This window comes from Marmota marmota, unplaced genomic scaffold (genome assembly GCF_001458135.2).
Source record: "Marmota marmota marmota unplaced genomic scaffold, marMar, whole genome shotgun sequence".
Taxonomy (NCBI): Eukaryota; Metazoa; Chordata; class Mammalia; order Rodentia; family Sciuridae; genus Marmota; species Marmota marmota.
In genome coordinates this window covers 29,295,823-29,311,992 of record NW_026000016.1, presented here as the reverse complement: position 1 = coordinate 29,311,992, position 16,170 = coordinate 29,295,823, and the positions used below count along the sequence as shown (strand labels likewise).

Genomic DNA, 16,170 nt, shown 5'->3' with positions numbered 1-16,170 from the left:
TCCAATGCTGGTGATTCATGTCACTGAAGTTAATAACTCTGGGTCAAGCAGATCTGAGGGAATCGTGCTCATAGCCAGCAGAGTGAATGTTTAATTCAACATTTGTTAGTCACTCTGTACAAGTCACAGCAAACACTTAAAATATTTAAGTACATTTAAGGATTAAATACTGTTGAAGTACTAAAAACATTAAGTGCATTTAACACCAAGATGGACTAATACTAATTACCTTGATGCCAGTTTTTTTTTTTTTTTTTCTACAGAGCTATTGTTATAGTCCCTTTCCATTAGAATTCTGATAGAAATACATCCTTGGTCTCCTGTAGGACTGTTAGTATCTGATTATTAAAAGTTAACATTGAATCCCAATATTTTCATGTAACTCTGTGATGACTCATAGGAGTGTAAGTGATGTCGCTGTTGGTGTCTCAGCCAAATCCTGGCTTGACTTATACCATTATTTCTTTAAGTCCAAGGTTTTCTCTGGCTATAATTTTGCATCCAGACTTTTACTTCTTTTTTTTTCACCCCCAAACTATTGGGTAATATGAGTGACTTTCACCTCTATTCAGTCTCTGGCTGGCTGCTTGCCAGTGGTGGAGAAATGAATGAATCCTTTTGTGTAAGGGTTTTGTAACTCAGTGAAGAGTTTAGAGCCTTTGCCAAAGGAGATATGTGAGTATTTTGCACAAGTTATATATAATATTTATATACTAGTAATGTAAGTTCACCAGTATTGAAACACCTCTGTGGGTGGCAGCTAAGCCAGAGACAGCTAAATCTCATTTTCCATACTTTAGAAGCCCTCGTTTCTAGTTCAGTCAGGAACTGTTGTTGGTCGGCTGTTTAATTAAAAAAGAAGTTAAAGTAACCGAGTACATAGACATAAGAGAAGAGACACAGAGAGATGCAAACCTTAAAGTTTTTGAACTTAGGACAAATGTATGTGAATAGATGTCTATATGTACATATGTACACACACACACAAACTTACATGCTGAGGCCGAGTTTTTTATAACAGGCCAAGGAATTTTCTTTGACATAGCAGTGCCAATTGCTAATCTGTGCTACATTTTTTTGCATGAACACATTCATAATGCATCATATGATTTCTGGTTTTTAATTAACTTGAAGTAGATAGAAGCTTAAGAATAATTGCTGAACACCCTGAGTACAGGATTCTTCTAGATTTTTATCCTATTATTTCTTTTTTGTTATGTATTTTATAGCTATCTCCCTCACACCTAAAATTAGGGAAAAAAATGATTGTGGTAAAACATAGAATAAAAGCTACATTTTAACCATTCTTTATACAAGTCAAGAACATTAACTGTGTTCACAATGATGTGCAGTAATCATCACTATCCATTTCCAGAATTTTTTTTTAATCTTCCCAAATAGAAACTATGAACTCTTTAAACAATAAAGACCCATTACCCTGTACTCCCAGTCCTTGGTAACCTCTATTCCTCTTTCTATTTCTGTAAATTTTGCCTGTTGTAGATACTCACGTAAGTGAAATCATGCAGTATATATCCTCTGTATCTGGCTTATTTCAATTAGTTTAATATCCTCAAGGTTCTTCTTTGTTGGAGTCTGTGTCAGAAATTTTCTTTCTTTTCATGACTGACAAATACACTTCTGTATGGTATACTACATTTTGTTTATCCATCATCTGTCAGTGGACATTTTCCCCCAGGTTTTGGCTATTGTAAACAATGTTTCCATGAATATTGGTGTAGAAGTATCTGTTTGAGTCTCTGTTTTTAATTCTTTTGGATCATGCCCAGGAGCAGAATTGCTGGATCATATGATAATTTTATGTTTATTCTTTTGAGGAACTGCCAAATTGTTCCCCCCCCACCAAAAAAAAAAAAAAAAAAAAAAAAACCACTTTCTCTTACATCAGTTTGTCTTTGTGAAGAATTTCCATGACTTTCAACCTGGTTTTCACAGAAGCAACAATTGTCTTTTCTTCCAGTCCTGTATTAATCAGTTTGAGCCATTTAATTAAATTTTATCATCACAATAACAAGTCCAAGTGTTTAGAAATGCATACAATTAATATTCACTAAGTGTACAACTCAGCTGGCAAGACCAGCAGTGCTTAGAGAGTAAGTTTTCAGCCTTGACCCCAGAGTGCTGTGGGTACCAGCCAATACAAAAAACAGATCGTGGAATGGATGGAGTAGACTGGTTAATCAGGCTAGTTCAGTGCTTGCAGGTGAAGAAAGCTTCTGCTACTCACCTAAATTGACCTTGTCATGATAAAATATGTAAGAAATTATTATGGCAGATCTAGAAAAAAAATCAGCCGCTCTGGAGAAAGGCAGACTGCGAAGGCTAAAATAGAGTGAGAAGTTGGATGATCTGGTCAATTTTGTATAAATTATTGAATGTAAGAAAAGACTAACGATCAAGAGCAGCAGGTTGTTTTCCCAGGCCACTTCCCACTGCGGATGATAAATGAAAGAGAAACAGGGGAAAGGGAGTTGTACCTATTCTTAGGAAAAAGATAGCTTTCAAATTAAGATTCCATGCTAAGATGTGATTAGAATGTGTCCTCGACCATTCCAAAGTGAAATCATGAAGCTATAGAAGGAATACTTTTATATAGCATCTTCCATCCTTGTTAGCTACCCAAATGATTAAAGGCTTGAGAATTGCCCCTCTAAATATGGCCTGAAGGAACTGGGTTTATTTAGCTTAGAGAGAGAAAGCAAGCATGCTGAGGGGGACTTAATAATAGTCTCTGAGAATATGAGGGATATTCTCTGAGTGATGGAAAGCAGCTGTTTCCTGTTTCCACTAAGGACTGCATAAGAAGAGTGGAGTTAAATTGCAGCAAGTGGGTGTAAGGACTCCTTGTCCATAAAGTTCAAGACAATAAGCCCACAAGACTAAAGTCACTTCTCTGCCTCAGAACTATAATAGCTAACTCTTTTTGGGGGTGATTTACATGTAGCCTGTTCCTGAATCTTGAACTAGTAAAACATCTAGACGACCTTTCACCCTTTCAGAGTATGAAGTTGTTCATTGTCTGAGCTGGCTAATGCCCTGATTGTGGAGGAAGCCATTATCCTCAGTCTTTCATGATATTTAAACCAGAAAGAACTCCAGTCTCTTTGCTCCCTTTTGTTGTGTTTTCGGAGCAAGATAATCCAGATTTATTCCTTCTCTATGAGGTAAAGAATTTTCATAGACTTGCCAATATGTATTTTTATTGTCCATTTGGTCAGTATGGTCATGATTTATTTATTTAAAAGAAATGCAGTGTCTTCAGTGATATTGAATATTATATATATATATATATATATATATATATATATATGTGTGTGTGTGTGTGTGTGTGTGTGTGTGTGCGCGTACATATATGTCACATATGTCATGGGCATTTAATATGTGATACATTTATTTTGATACATAATTAAACTATTAAATCATTATGTGATATATATCACATAATAATGAAAGCAATATTTTAGGACCATAGAAAATATGCAAAACATTATGTAATAGTGCATCACTACAGGAGATCAGCTAGGAGAAAAATCTAAAGACAGAAAAAGGAGTTCTGGGTATGTTATTAACTTTTAGCCAGTAAGACAGATGGAAATGCCTGAGAATTTCTTCTCAAGCATTATTTTTATCCTTCCTATCATATGTTAGTTTAATTATGCCATTTATTCTGAAGTGGATAAGTAGTGTCTTACTTGCCCAACTGGGAGTTATTTTCAAGGCAAGCTTTGATTCCCAGAGGACCGACTGATGTTAAGCAAAGTTACAGCTTTATGTCAGCATTAACTGTGTGTACATTCCACCATGGTATATTTTCATCCTGTACCAACATCTATTATAATCTTATTTAAAGATCTCTGCCTTTATTATTAAATGTGTTCTGCCATCTGGAAAGGGGTCAGGGTGAATCATGATCTGACTTTGACTTCCCTAACTTTTTTTTTGGCTTTCCAAATTCCAGCACTGAAGTAGAAAAATGACTTAGAGTTGCTTTGTATCCTCTTTCTGTGCTTGTTCACTGTGAGGGACTGAGGGACTTACTTCACCCCCCTGAGTTTCTGTGTCTTTAATCTACCTTACAGCAATATTTTGAGGATTACATTAAATGAAACAATGTGTGCCAAACCCAGAGCCTGTTGTGCCCAGCCCCCAGCCCTCGAGTCATGTTTATTTGCTTCTGTAATTCACAAAAAGAATCATTTGCCTATTGAAGGATCATGATTGCTTCTGGATTCTCTTTATTTATAGGGGTTCTTTGGACCATTGGGGCAGGCCTGTAGAATATGATTTGTGAAAAATTCATGAGGACACCCAAGAGTCCAATCATAAAATCTCTTTCCTCTTTTATACTTTCTTAATCCAGAAAAAATGGCTACTATAATGCCAAATATTCTTGTGTTGTCAAATCACCTGGAATAAATTGTGTCTACACACTGACAGGGAAAATGCATTTTAAAATCAATAGGAAATCACACTTTTTTTTTTTTTTGCTTTGCAAGGCTAACAGAGAGTTAATAAATTATCTAGATCTTCAGAGAGTCACTTAATAGACAATGATTCAACTGAGTCCTATGCTTTGAAATGCTATCAAGTTGAAAGCATGATCCTTGACTTGGAGAAGCTTGTAAACTTGTAGAAGAGACCAAACCCATAAGTATGAAGAATTAGACTGAATGTAAGAAAGGACAGAGAAAACAGGTCCTAAGCCCCTAAGTACTGAGGAAGCAGAGGCTGTAGGTTGAGGGGGGGGATTTACTGTAGCTTTAGGAGACTTAGGATGGTGGATTGGTTCATAAAACATTACTGTTTCAAGATAGAATTGTTGAAAACCACCACAACTATTCACTTCCCATAGAAACCCAAGAACATGCTGCAGTTGTTCTTTACTTATTTGAAATCAACATTTCTTTCTAAAGTCTCAGTTTTGAGCTGATTTGCTTTCAGCCTCTCAGAGGCACACTGTGCCAGATTGCTCTTGCCCAGATTCATTCTTAGGCTGTGGGATATGGAATATCTTTATAAATCATCACAAGTCGTACTGAGAGTAAAAATCTCAGCTAGAGTCTTACCTCAAAAGCTGAGGCAGGACACATATTTTAATGCCAATGGATTTAGGAACCAAGGTTAGGACCTTGCTGTCTTTGGCAGAAGATTTATAATTCAGGGACTTTGGAGGGTGAGCGTTGGGTTTTCTGAACAGGACCTCTCCCCGTGTCCCTCTCTGTACCCCGGCTCCCCAAATTAAAAGAAATAAGGAAGCAGAACAACAAAACCATTAACTTAATAGCATAGAATTTATGGCCAAAATCTCACAAAGCTTATGTCAGCAAAGCAAAATAATTACTGCCACTTTCTTTTAGACACTTGGCTTTATGGTTCCCATCACCTTTATCATAACATGCAGCTGATTTAGTAGCTCTATTTTTCATGGCAAATGGCCTGGTGTTATGTTTTTATGCATGTGGCCATGCTTGAGATGACAATACGTGGACACACTGGTGTGCAGCTAAATTTAGATAATGAATCAGGATAATGTTAATGGTTTGGGTTTCGTCAGGCTGTTGGTCTGCCAACTGAGCTTTGGCTCTTGCCTTTTCTCCCTCTAGATCCTCAAATCCAAAGATTTAACATCTCCAACCCAGCGCTACATTGACAGCAAAGTCGTGAAAACAAGAGCAGAAGGCGAATGGCTGTCCTTCGATGTGACTGATGCAGTTCATGAGTGGCTTCACCATAAAGGTTATAACCACCTTCTAGTTTTCTCCCTAGATGTGGCCCTAAGTTATTGTAAATCGATTGCAGATTTAAAAGTGCAGATAATATACTTACAAATGACCTCCTTGACTTAATGTTTTCCAGATAGGAACCTGGGATTTAAAATAAGTTTACATTGTCCCTGCTGTACCTTTGTACCATCCAACAATTACATCATACCAAATAAAAGTGAAGAGCTAGAAGCAAGATTTGCAGGTAACTGAAACTATGTGGTGGGGGAGGGCTTGTGTTGATAATCTCATGAGGATAATGTCACTTTGCATTGTTGGATGAAGTGTGGGGAATCATTCATCTGGGCAAAAATATGGCTGGAAAAAAGTATAAGGAGGCAGAAAAAATTAGAAGAAAGGGATTGTTTCCCGGTTTTCATACTCGGCAGTACCCCACCATGACTTGGTCAGTACTAACTGATTGGCTCCTTGACCCTGAAAAATATTGACTAGTCAGTTAAACTCTTTATTCTTCATTTAAGCAAAGCTCATTTTCCATCTATTATGATATTATAGAACTATATGACATACACTCAGTGAAATCCATTGATAAGTCCCTAAACCAAATATCAGAAACCGACAACTGTTTTTCATCAGAGAAAAGAGTCCTCTCAAGCCTCAGTTTCTATGCCTTAACTTCCCTGTGTTGGAAAAGTCGCCCTTTTCTAGCCTGTACCCAATATTTCCAGTTTCTTCCTTATCAGACTTTTATAATAGCTGATAAACACAAGGCAAGGCTTTAGATTTCCCATGCCCACCTTTAAGTGAACTAACCAAAAACCAGAGAGAATGAGAAGACACCAAGGGCTTGGGTCACTTGGTACATTGGATAATGAGTCACTGGGGAAAGAGACCAGAGGGAAGCCTGTGCCCATGTGCCAGTGCCACATCGGCCTACACTGCCAGGTCAGGGAGCTGATTTTTCTTCCCTCCTAACATCACCTGGGACCTCCATCCACTTTTAAAAGGCTATAGTGGCCCCCGCTCATGGAAAAATGCTCCCAGAGGTTTCGAGATTTATTTCAGTCTCTAACCTAGTCATGATTCTCTTGAGTATGGAGATTAAATGCTTAAACTGGCAGTCTCCTGAGCATGCTTTGGGGAGCTCAAGTTTCTAAATCTCAGATGGAATCAGGAAAGTGTTGAGGATGCCATAAAATAAATGAAAAAGCCCTTTCTTTGCAGCTTCCCAAAATAGCATTAGGTAAGGGTGACTTCTGTTTCACTTGAACTTATTTCACTGCCATGGAGCTAAGTCTCAGTTTAGGCTCATTAGGAAAGTCTTCTGAGTTTAGCAGTCTTAGGAAGAATGTGAGCCTGTGGGTGACAAGGCATGTTCTATGGCTGCACGTTCATTTGTGGAGGGTTTGAACACAGCCTACACTGAGGATCAACTAAATTAAACTGCCTAGGTTGCTAGTGGCCATAGGTCAAAGTCTTCCTCTGCTGTGACTTCCTAAGCAACATCCCTGCCTTTGATGCTGTGCTGCCTTCTGATAAGAGCCCCACATACAAGTGTAGTCACCTGTGGTAGTCCTATTGTGCCACATCTGTTTCCATGGGGAATGACTATAGCCAGCCAATGCTGTCATGGTGGTCATCACTGCTATTTGTGACAATATACAAAAGAGAAAAATATATATATATATATATATATAAATATAGCTGATAATATATGATGAAGGTAAAGCTAAATGTTTATTACCCAAATGCATTTTTTCAAGGTATTGATGGCACCTCCACATATACCAGTGGTGATCAGAAAACTATAAAGTCCACTAGGAAAAAAAACAGTGGGAAGACCCCACATCTCCTGCTAATGTTATTGCCCTCCTACAGACTTGAGTCACAACAGTCCAACCGGCGGAAGAAGCGTGCTTTGGATGCGGCCTATTGCTTTAGGTAAGAAAATGGAGATAAAACCGAGCACCTGTGTCTGTTATACCTCCTTCTGCCTTTACTTTTTCCTACATATTGACTTGAGTTGAACTCATAGACTGAGGATAGACAGAGGACAGTACAGCCCTGGTATCTTGTGATACTGTTCCTCTCAGAGGCTTTGAGCAGTTATTTCTCTGTTGTATTCACCAGCCCGTGACCAAAGAACGAAGGGTGAAGGGGGAAAACTAGCCCCCCATGATGATCCCCCAAATCCCTCTGAAGGGCTTTGATGCTGAAAAAGAAAATGAGCTCTCTACCCTTCTCCCCAGAGAAAATAAATTCATTCTAGATGTGTGACGTTGACTCTATAATTCAGGAAGACCCACCATCTGTGTGACCTTACCCTTCTCTTCAGAATGCCTGTGGTGACATTTTTTTTGACAGAAACAGAGATGAGATAGCAGAGAGTGCCATTAGCTACAGAATCTTACAGAAATGGGGGAACAGGACGAGAACTTATTTCTCATTCTGTGGTTTCCTATCCAGTTTGGTAAAAGGAGGGCTCTCTCTTTTGAGAGTTGTGGGACGATGCCGGGTTCTCCATGATAGCAGTGTCAGAGGTCACCAGGAGACGGCATTTTTCACTTTCAGAACCTGTGATTGCATGCAACTTTTTCCTTGATTTCTAGTATATTATGACGAAGTAATGGGTGGTAAAATGCAGGATATATTCTCAAAGATAAATGCCTTAGATGGTTCTCTGAAAATAACTGTTGTACTTTGTTTTTAATGTAAAAGGACAATAGAAGCTAGCTGGCACAACTGCACAGTGGTGGTTAGAAAGGAAGGTCCCTTTCAACCACCTCCCTGCGTAAGCATTTGACAGTAAAGGTTTGACTTTATAGGTCACAGACAAGGGAGTCAGGGGATAGGACTCATAAGGGAAAGTCATCCAGCAGGTCATCACAACATCCTATCATCAAAGTCACTTGAGATTACAATAAGACCACTGAAACCTAGCCCAGGCTATGTGGTCATTAGATGTTTGTTGAATAAACGAATGGGTAGTTCTTCTGGTTTGGGATAAGGCAGGTGGGAAATCAGCTTTAAAATCTCCACTGATGTTTCTTTCAACAGAAATGTGCAGGATAATTGCTGCCTACGTCCACTTTACATTGATTTCAAGAGGGATCTTGGGTGGAAATGGATACATGAACCTAAAGGGTACAATGCCAACTTCTGTGCTGGAGCGTGCCCATATTTATGGAGTTCAGATACTCAGCACAGCAGGGTAAGTGTTTGGCTAACTCATCTCCTCTGTTCTAGGCTGTCTGCTATTGTATTTTTAAATGAACTGTAATGGTCTTTATGCCCTTTTGCCATCATGTGTGCCTAGGTGCTGGATAAATCTTTTTAGATGAGGAGAAATGTAGGCTGTAGGTAAAATAAAAAAGTAACACTGATCCCTTTCAAAAGCAGATTACACCTTCTCATCAAGATCATAAGCGACTTGAAGAGAGTTTTGTTTCTTGTAGTATATTTTTAACAGCTATAAACATAATTAGGTTCCCCACTCCACACACACAAAAACACTTTGAATCAATATACACAGAGTGTCATATATAGCTAAGGTGTGAAGGGACCCAGAGGTCCATCTAAAAAAGTATCTGTTATCACCTCCGTTTGGGACTGACATATTAGAAATAACACTGAAGACTGCAGTTGGTGCTTTGGTGTATGATTTACTGTAGTAGGAGAATTAGAAAGTCCTTTAACCTCTCTGAACCTTAAATTTCTTATCAGTAAGAAGGAATGTCTATATTAAAAGTTATTATTATTTTTTTTTTTTTTGGTTCCAGGGACTGAACCCAGTGGGCCTTACCCATGAGCCACATCCCCATCCCTTTTTATATATTAGTTTGAGACAGGGTCTTACTGAGTTGCTTAAGTCCTCGCTAAGTTGCTGAGGCTGGCTTTGAACTTATCATCCTCCTACCTCAACCTCCAAGCTGTTGGGATTATAGGTGTGTGCCACCAAAAGTTATCTTTAAATTGATAATGCTGAACTGGAGAGTTGTTGTGAAATACAAAAAATGATACATGTGAAATGATTGGAAAATTAGCATAAATCTTTCTGGATATAACCCAAAGTAATCAAGAATCTGCATATATTTAGTCAAGTTATTTCCATCAAGATAGAGAGCTAACTCAGAAGGCAGGTCCAAGTTTGGATGCTGTGAGTTCCCAAATCCAGATCAGCAAAATCTTTTTCTTTATAATAATGCTATTTGTCCATAGGCTTCTTCCTTCCTACATCCTTCATGATATAGGATTATAGAGATGGGAGAGACTTCATAAATAATCTCGATCAAACCTTAACATTAAAAAAAAAATCAGAATGTCGATTGTGTACATGACTTGCCCAAGATCAAACAGAAAATGAGGGACAAACCGGGGCTTGGAAGGCAGCCGTCCTTTTTTATATAACCAGGCCTCTATTTGCTCTGTCTTACTGAGTATAATTCCTAAAATGTGGCTTCACATGGGGGTTTCTATTCTGCTCTTTATGCATCTGTAAATCTCCCTATTAAAGCGGCATTAGAAAAATTGCCTTCACTGCAGGGTAGGAAAATGAACCTGCTGCCAAAAAGAGCACAGAATGCATTCAGCTGAATTCAAGAGTTTGGGGGGTTATCAATTATTTTAGACAATCTAAATGTTATAAAAATTCCTCCTAGTTCTCATGAAAAATCATGTGTTAGTGGAATACGAAGTATATTTATTTATAAATGTCTGCATAAGCTGGAAATGAAATTGACAGATATGGTTCCCCTTCCTTCAGCTGTTTTCCCAACTCCCCTGAAGGCTTTGGCACTCTCGGGTGACCACGTGCTTGCCCATGTGAGGGAAGCTTGCTCATGCCTGTCCCTTTGTCTGAGCTCTCTGGCCAGGCTGCTTCATCTGGGCTGCGGCAGCAGTAGCTGTAATGTGGGCACGGCCCAGCTGCCAAGTAGAAACATAATTCTCCTCCCCGATACACAGAGGGAGTGTGTGAAGGCTGAGACCAGGCTTGTTTTTCAAGGAGAGAGGAAGAATAACTGTCATGGTCACAAATATGTGGTTTGGACCGTTACCCAAGACACCAGGGGTAGCTTAATAAAGTAGTCAGTGTTGCTGCACTGAACAGATCTTGTGTCTTAGGATGAAAAAATTGCAGTGAATCTCGAGGAAAAGGTCACTTACTGTTTGACTAACACATTAATGGCATCCTTGGAAATGTCTCTGTGTCATCAGTGTGGATCCTACATACTTCCATTAGTAAAAGTCATATACGCTTTGATACAGAATGGGGATAAAAGTACAGGGCTAACTACACAACTTTGTCTTCATTCCGTTTTAGAACTGGCAGTCCACTCCTCCCTCTCAGCCACTACCATTTATCATATGAAAGGTTAATGGAGGGTTCATTATTATTTTTTAATGTACTTTCTGGTTGTACATGGACACATTACCTTTATTTTATTTATTTTACTTTTATGCAGTGCTGAGGATCGAACCCAGTGCCTCACTTGTGCCAGGCAAGCACTCTACTGCTGAGCCACAACCCCAGCCCCATGGAGGGTTCACTATAAATACTGCTTTTAAGAAAAATCTAAGAAAGTGAATAATGAAGAATGTAGATTGCGTTTGATGTCATTCTTAACATCATTGCAGTTATGAAGCAACAAATGAAAAGACTTTTAAATGAAAAGACTTTTAAAAATGACAATTTAGGCCAGGTGGCATGGCACATGCCAGTAATTCCAGTGATTTGGGAGGCTAAGGCAAGAGGATTGCAAGTTGGCGGCCAGCCTCTGTAATTTAGGGAAGTCCTAAGCAACTTAGTAAGACTGTCTCAAAATAAAAAAACAAATAAAAAAGCTGGGGATGTAACTTAGTTGTAAAGTAGTGCCCCTGGATTCAATCCCCAGTACAAAAAAAGAAAGAAAGAAAAACAACAATTTGGTAACATTAAATTGTCCTGCAAAGATAATTAACATAGAAAGATTTTACATTATAGAAAGGTGTCTTTCTCTATGCCCAAGGGTAAGTTGAAGCTCTTATGACAATTTTAAACATTTTATTATTTTTTTCTTTTTATTCATGTATCTATGATCTCTTCACCTAGCATACATGTATTATTTTGTCCAGTAAAGACTTACTAGGGCTACATGGTACAAAGTCTACAGAGTCCTCAACCTCAAAAGATCTCTTAATCTTCTTGGGAATTTAAAACATACATTCACAAACAATTTCTATTAAAAAGTAGTATAGAAACAAGAACAAATACTACAAGATCTGGCAAATTTATGTGGCAGTGATCAGAGTAGGCAAGTTGGGAAATTAGGAAAATCTGAAGAATGAGTAATTTTGTCCAATCTGACTTTTATAGATCATTTGTTTAAGATGCACGAAAAAAAGCATCTAGTGCAGAAAGGGTGAGTTTGGTGATTGCTAAGGACACATACCAATCTGACCAAAATTTAGAGTTAAAAAAAAAACAAAAACAGTAATATACCCCAAATAATTAAAATTGCCTACTATAAGTGCTGTGGCTGATAACAATGTAAAATGGTTATTGAAAAGATAATATGGCTTTTCTTTCTCTTTTTTTTTTGTTTTTGCTCTTATATTGGTCTTGCCCTGTGGTATCACTCCTTTCCTGTGTCTCTTCAGGTTCTCAGTTTATATAACACCATAAATCCAGAAGCATCTGCTTCTCCTTGCTGTGTGTCCCAAGATTTGGAACCGCTAACCATTCTCTACTACATCGGCAAGACACCCAAGATCGAACAGCTTTCCAATATGATTGTAAAGTCTTGCAAATGCAGCTAAACTTCTTGGAAAAACGACAAGGCAGAAATCATGATAACAACAGCAACGACCATGATGATGCTTGTAACAAGAAAACATAGAGAGCCTTGTTTCATCAGTGTTAACAGATTTTGAAAAAGCGGTACTAGTTCAAATACTTTGGAAGTTTGCGTTCTGTTTGTTAAAACTGGCATCTGAAACAAAAAAAGTGGAAGGCCTTATTCTACATTTCACCTACTTTGTAAGTGAGAGAGAAGAAGCAAAATCTTCTTTTTTTTTAAGAAAAAAATAAACACTGGAAGAATTTGTTAGTGTTAATTATGTGAAAGAAAAAAAAAAAAACAGGAAAATCCCATTAAGTGGAGTTGCTGTACGTACCGTTCCTATCCCACGCCTCACTTGATTTTTCTGTATTGCTATGCAATAGGCACCCCTCCCGTTCTTACTCTTAGAGTTAACAGTGAGTTATTTATTGTGTGTTACTCTATAATGAACGTTTCATTGCCCTTGGAAAATAAAACAGGTGTATAAAGTGGAGACCAAATACTTTGCCAGAAACTCATGGATGGCTTAAAGAACTTGAATTCAAACGAGCCAGAAAAAAATAAGAGGTCATATTAACGGGATGAAAACCCAAGTGAGTTATTACATGACCAAGCGAGTCTGCATTAAGATAAAGACCCTGAGAACACATGCCGTGTACCAACTGCCTAAGGAAGCTTCGTGTAAGGTTCAAACACTAAAAAGCCTGTTAATAAGAACAGAATGAGTCTGTAAGATTTTTTTTTTTAATTTTCCTTTCAATTGTAAATGGTTCTTTGTTAGTTTGGCATACCAGTGAAATGTTGAAATGTTTTGACATGTACTGATCAAACTTAGGACCTTCGAGTATTGCTGTATAGCTATGCTACGGTTTTTATTTTTTCTTTGTTTTGGTATATGTAACCAGTCCTGTATTATTAAAATAGATGGGCATAGAAGCCAGCATAATTGAAAACACATCTGCGGATCTCTTTTGCAAACTATTAAATCAAAACATTAACTACTTTACGTGTAATGTGTAAATTCTTACCATATTTTTTATATTCTGTAATAATGTCAACTATGATTTAGATTGGACTTAATTTGGGCTCTTTTTAATGATCATTCACAATTGTATGTTTCCTTTAGCCGGCCAGTACTTTTGAGTAAAACCCCTAGATTTTGACTTGCACTATAAATACATTTTTAAAATAGTATCTGCTCTACTTGTGCTTTGTGTATTGTTCATTTTTATGACATAAGCTACCTGGGTTTACTTGTCCTTTTTTTTTCCTTTTATGAAAAGAATAGATTTGAGTTCAAGTGGTCTTCCTTCATCTTCTAAGCATAATTCATAACCAAGTCAGTTAGGAAGCTTCTACTTTAGGAAAATGGGGATATTGTGAACACATAGATAAGTGAGGGAAATGTTTTAGTTTTAATGAGGGTTTGAAGATCTGAACTCAGAATCTTGGACTGAGTTAAGAAAGGGTTCTCTAATTTGACTTAATTAGTGTTTTCACAGAATTTCATTATTACTTTAAAGCGGGCAGTTCAAGGAGAACATCTTTTCCTTTAAAGTGAGATTTTTAGTGTTAACGGGAAATTGAAAAAAATAGACATTTTATTTGGTTTTTCAAAAGAGGGAAGAGTCCAGGTCAGCATTAGTCATTTCATTCATTTCACTGAAGTTAAGATTTTTATAGATGTTCTTTGAAGGTTAGAAAGGCACAAGCCAGAGCCTCCCCTGATCAAAACATTCTTTCCTTCCTCTGAATGAGAGTCACCTATAGCTGAGGCTAACACTTACTTTGCTTTAATAACTGAGTTGCATCATTGCAGAGGAGGTACCTTGTGTCAGGTTTGTAGGATATGTTTGTCACTTATTCAGGTTTAAGATAAAAAATGTACAGGTAAAACAATGGAATATTTTCAGTTTCACCTAAAGGGCAGCAGAGTGAGGCATGAATCCAAAGAGAAGTTGATTGGTATGGTGTGCTTCTTTTTTGGAATTTCTCACCATGAATTCAAATGAAGAATTGGATTTTGCAAGTTTGAAAACTGGAAAAGCAAGAGATGGGATGCTGCAAATAGTGAACAATCCTTGTGTTGGGTGGAACCCAATCCCAGATTTGACTGTGTTATTTTTTTTCCTCTTCCACTTTTCTATTAATTCTGTGTAAATCACTTTAATTTCTGCAGGTATTTTCCTCTCAGATAAAACGACATTTTGTTTTGTATTATTTTGTCTTTCCTTATGAATGCACTGATAATATTTTAAATGCTCTATTTTAAGATCTCTTGAATCTTTTTTTTTAATTTGGGGGTTCTATAAGGTCTTTATTTCCCATAAGTAAATATTGCCGTGGGAGGGGAGGGTGGTGGGAGGGAGTCGGGGAAGTGTTAGTACATGGGTGGGGACAGCAGTTTGTATGTGTTAAGCAGCATTACAATTTTATGGTTGGCATGGTTAAAAAGATGGAATATAAGAATAGCTGTTTTGTATTTTGATGACCAATTATGCTGTATTTTAACACAATGTATGTCTGTTTTTTTGTGGTGCTCTAGTGGTAAATAAATTATTTCAATTATATGTTGCTGTGTTTTTCTATTCTTAGTAACATCCTTGAGACCAGCAAACACCCGTGATGCATGATGCACTGAGAATATTCTCAAGCTGGAAAAGTCAGGTCACCCCTAAAGTTGTCCTTTGTACTTTTTTTTTTCTTCTTCTTCTTCTTCAGAATATTTGCTTCAGAAATGTCATGCTACAGCTCAAGAGCCAGGACATATCTATCAAGGACTGAAGAAAGCCCTGTGCAGTCTTTTTATTCTCTTATTTATTGCTATTTGGTAATTGTTTGAGATTTAGTTTCCATCCAGCTTGACCGTCTACCAGAAAAAATGCAGAGAGATATTTCCACCATGATTTGGCTTTCTGGTTCTATGTTCTGCCAACCCCAGGGCCAAAAGAACTGGTCTAGACAGTATCCCCCGTAGCCCCATAACTTGGATAGTTGCTGAGCCAGCCAGATGTAACAAGAGCCACGTGCTCTTTAGAGTTGGTTGTTGGGAGCAGCTTACTCCTCTCTCAGTTTCACCCGTACCACTGTGCGCACGCATGTGTGTGCAACACTCACACACACACACACACACACACACACACCACCTTATTCCCTCAAATATCCCTGGCTGTTACTTACAAGACCAGACTTCTCAAGTGAGTTGCAAGTCTCAATAAATAGAACTAATAAAAAAGTAGTTGTGACTCAATCTGGTTTTCTTGCTTTAGCTAATGAAAGAACTAGTTTGTGCCTGTTGTGTCCTCTGAGCATCACATAGAAACAAACCACCTAATTGAGTACTGAAGCATATAGAAAATGTTCCCTTTTCTGCAATCTTGCGTGTGTTTGATCATTTAAATGCAACTCCTAGGCAGAAGAAGTGTTCCACTCTCAACGTAGTTCAGCTTCTGTATAGAGTAAGTAGCTGGTGCCAGCCTATCGCTCCAGCTCACCACACATTTAATTGCTGAGGGTGGAAGGGTATTTTGGGATCACAGTGATGCATAGAGCCACCTAACAGTTGACCCTCTGGTGCATTTCTTGGCCACTTTATGTCTTTGTTGTTG

General features: G+C 37.9%; 1 protein-coding gene across 3 annotated transcripts in view; it reads left to right on the top strand.

The window, feature by feature from the left end:
• Positions 1 to 15,132, top strand: part of Tgfb2 (transforming growth factor beta 2) — an 84,576-nt gene extending 69,444 nt beyond the window's left edge. For 2 of the 3 annotated variants that reach the window (XM_015483638.2, XM_015483637.2), the window contains 5 exons: positions 5,625 to 5,757; positions 5,878 to 5,988; positions 7,508 to 7,685; positions 8,802 to 8,955; positions 12,381 to 15,132. In XM_015483638.2, the coding sequence (XP_015339124.1) occupies positions 5,625 to 5,757; positions 5,878 to 5,988; positions 7,508 to 7,685; positions 8,802 to 8,955; positions 12,381 to 12,539 (735 nt within the window). In that variant the 3' untranslated portion in view covers positions 12,540 to 15,132. The remainder of the gene's footprint in view (positions 1 to 5,624; positions 5,758 to 5,877; positions 5,989 to 7,507; positions 7,686 to 8,801; positions 8,956 to 12,380) is intronic. The other variant, XM_048809350.1, reaches the window with a different exon arrangement.
• Positions 15,133 to 16,170: the final 1,038 nt, after the last annotated feature.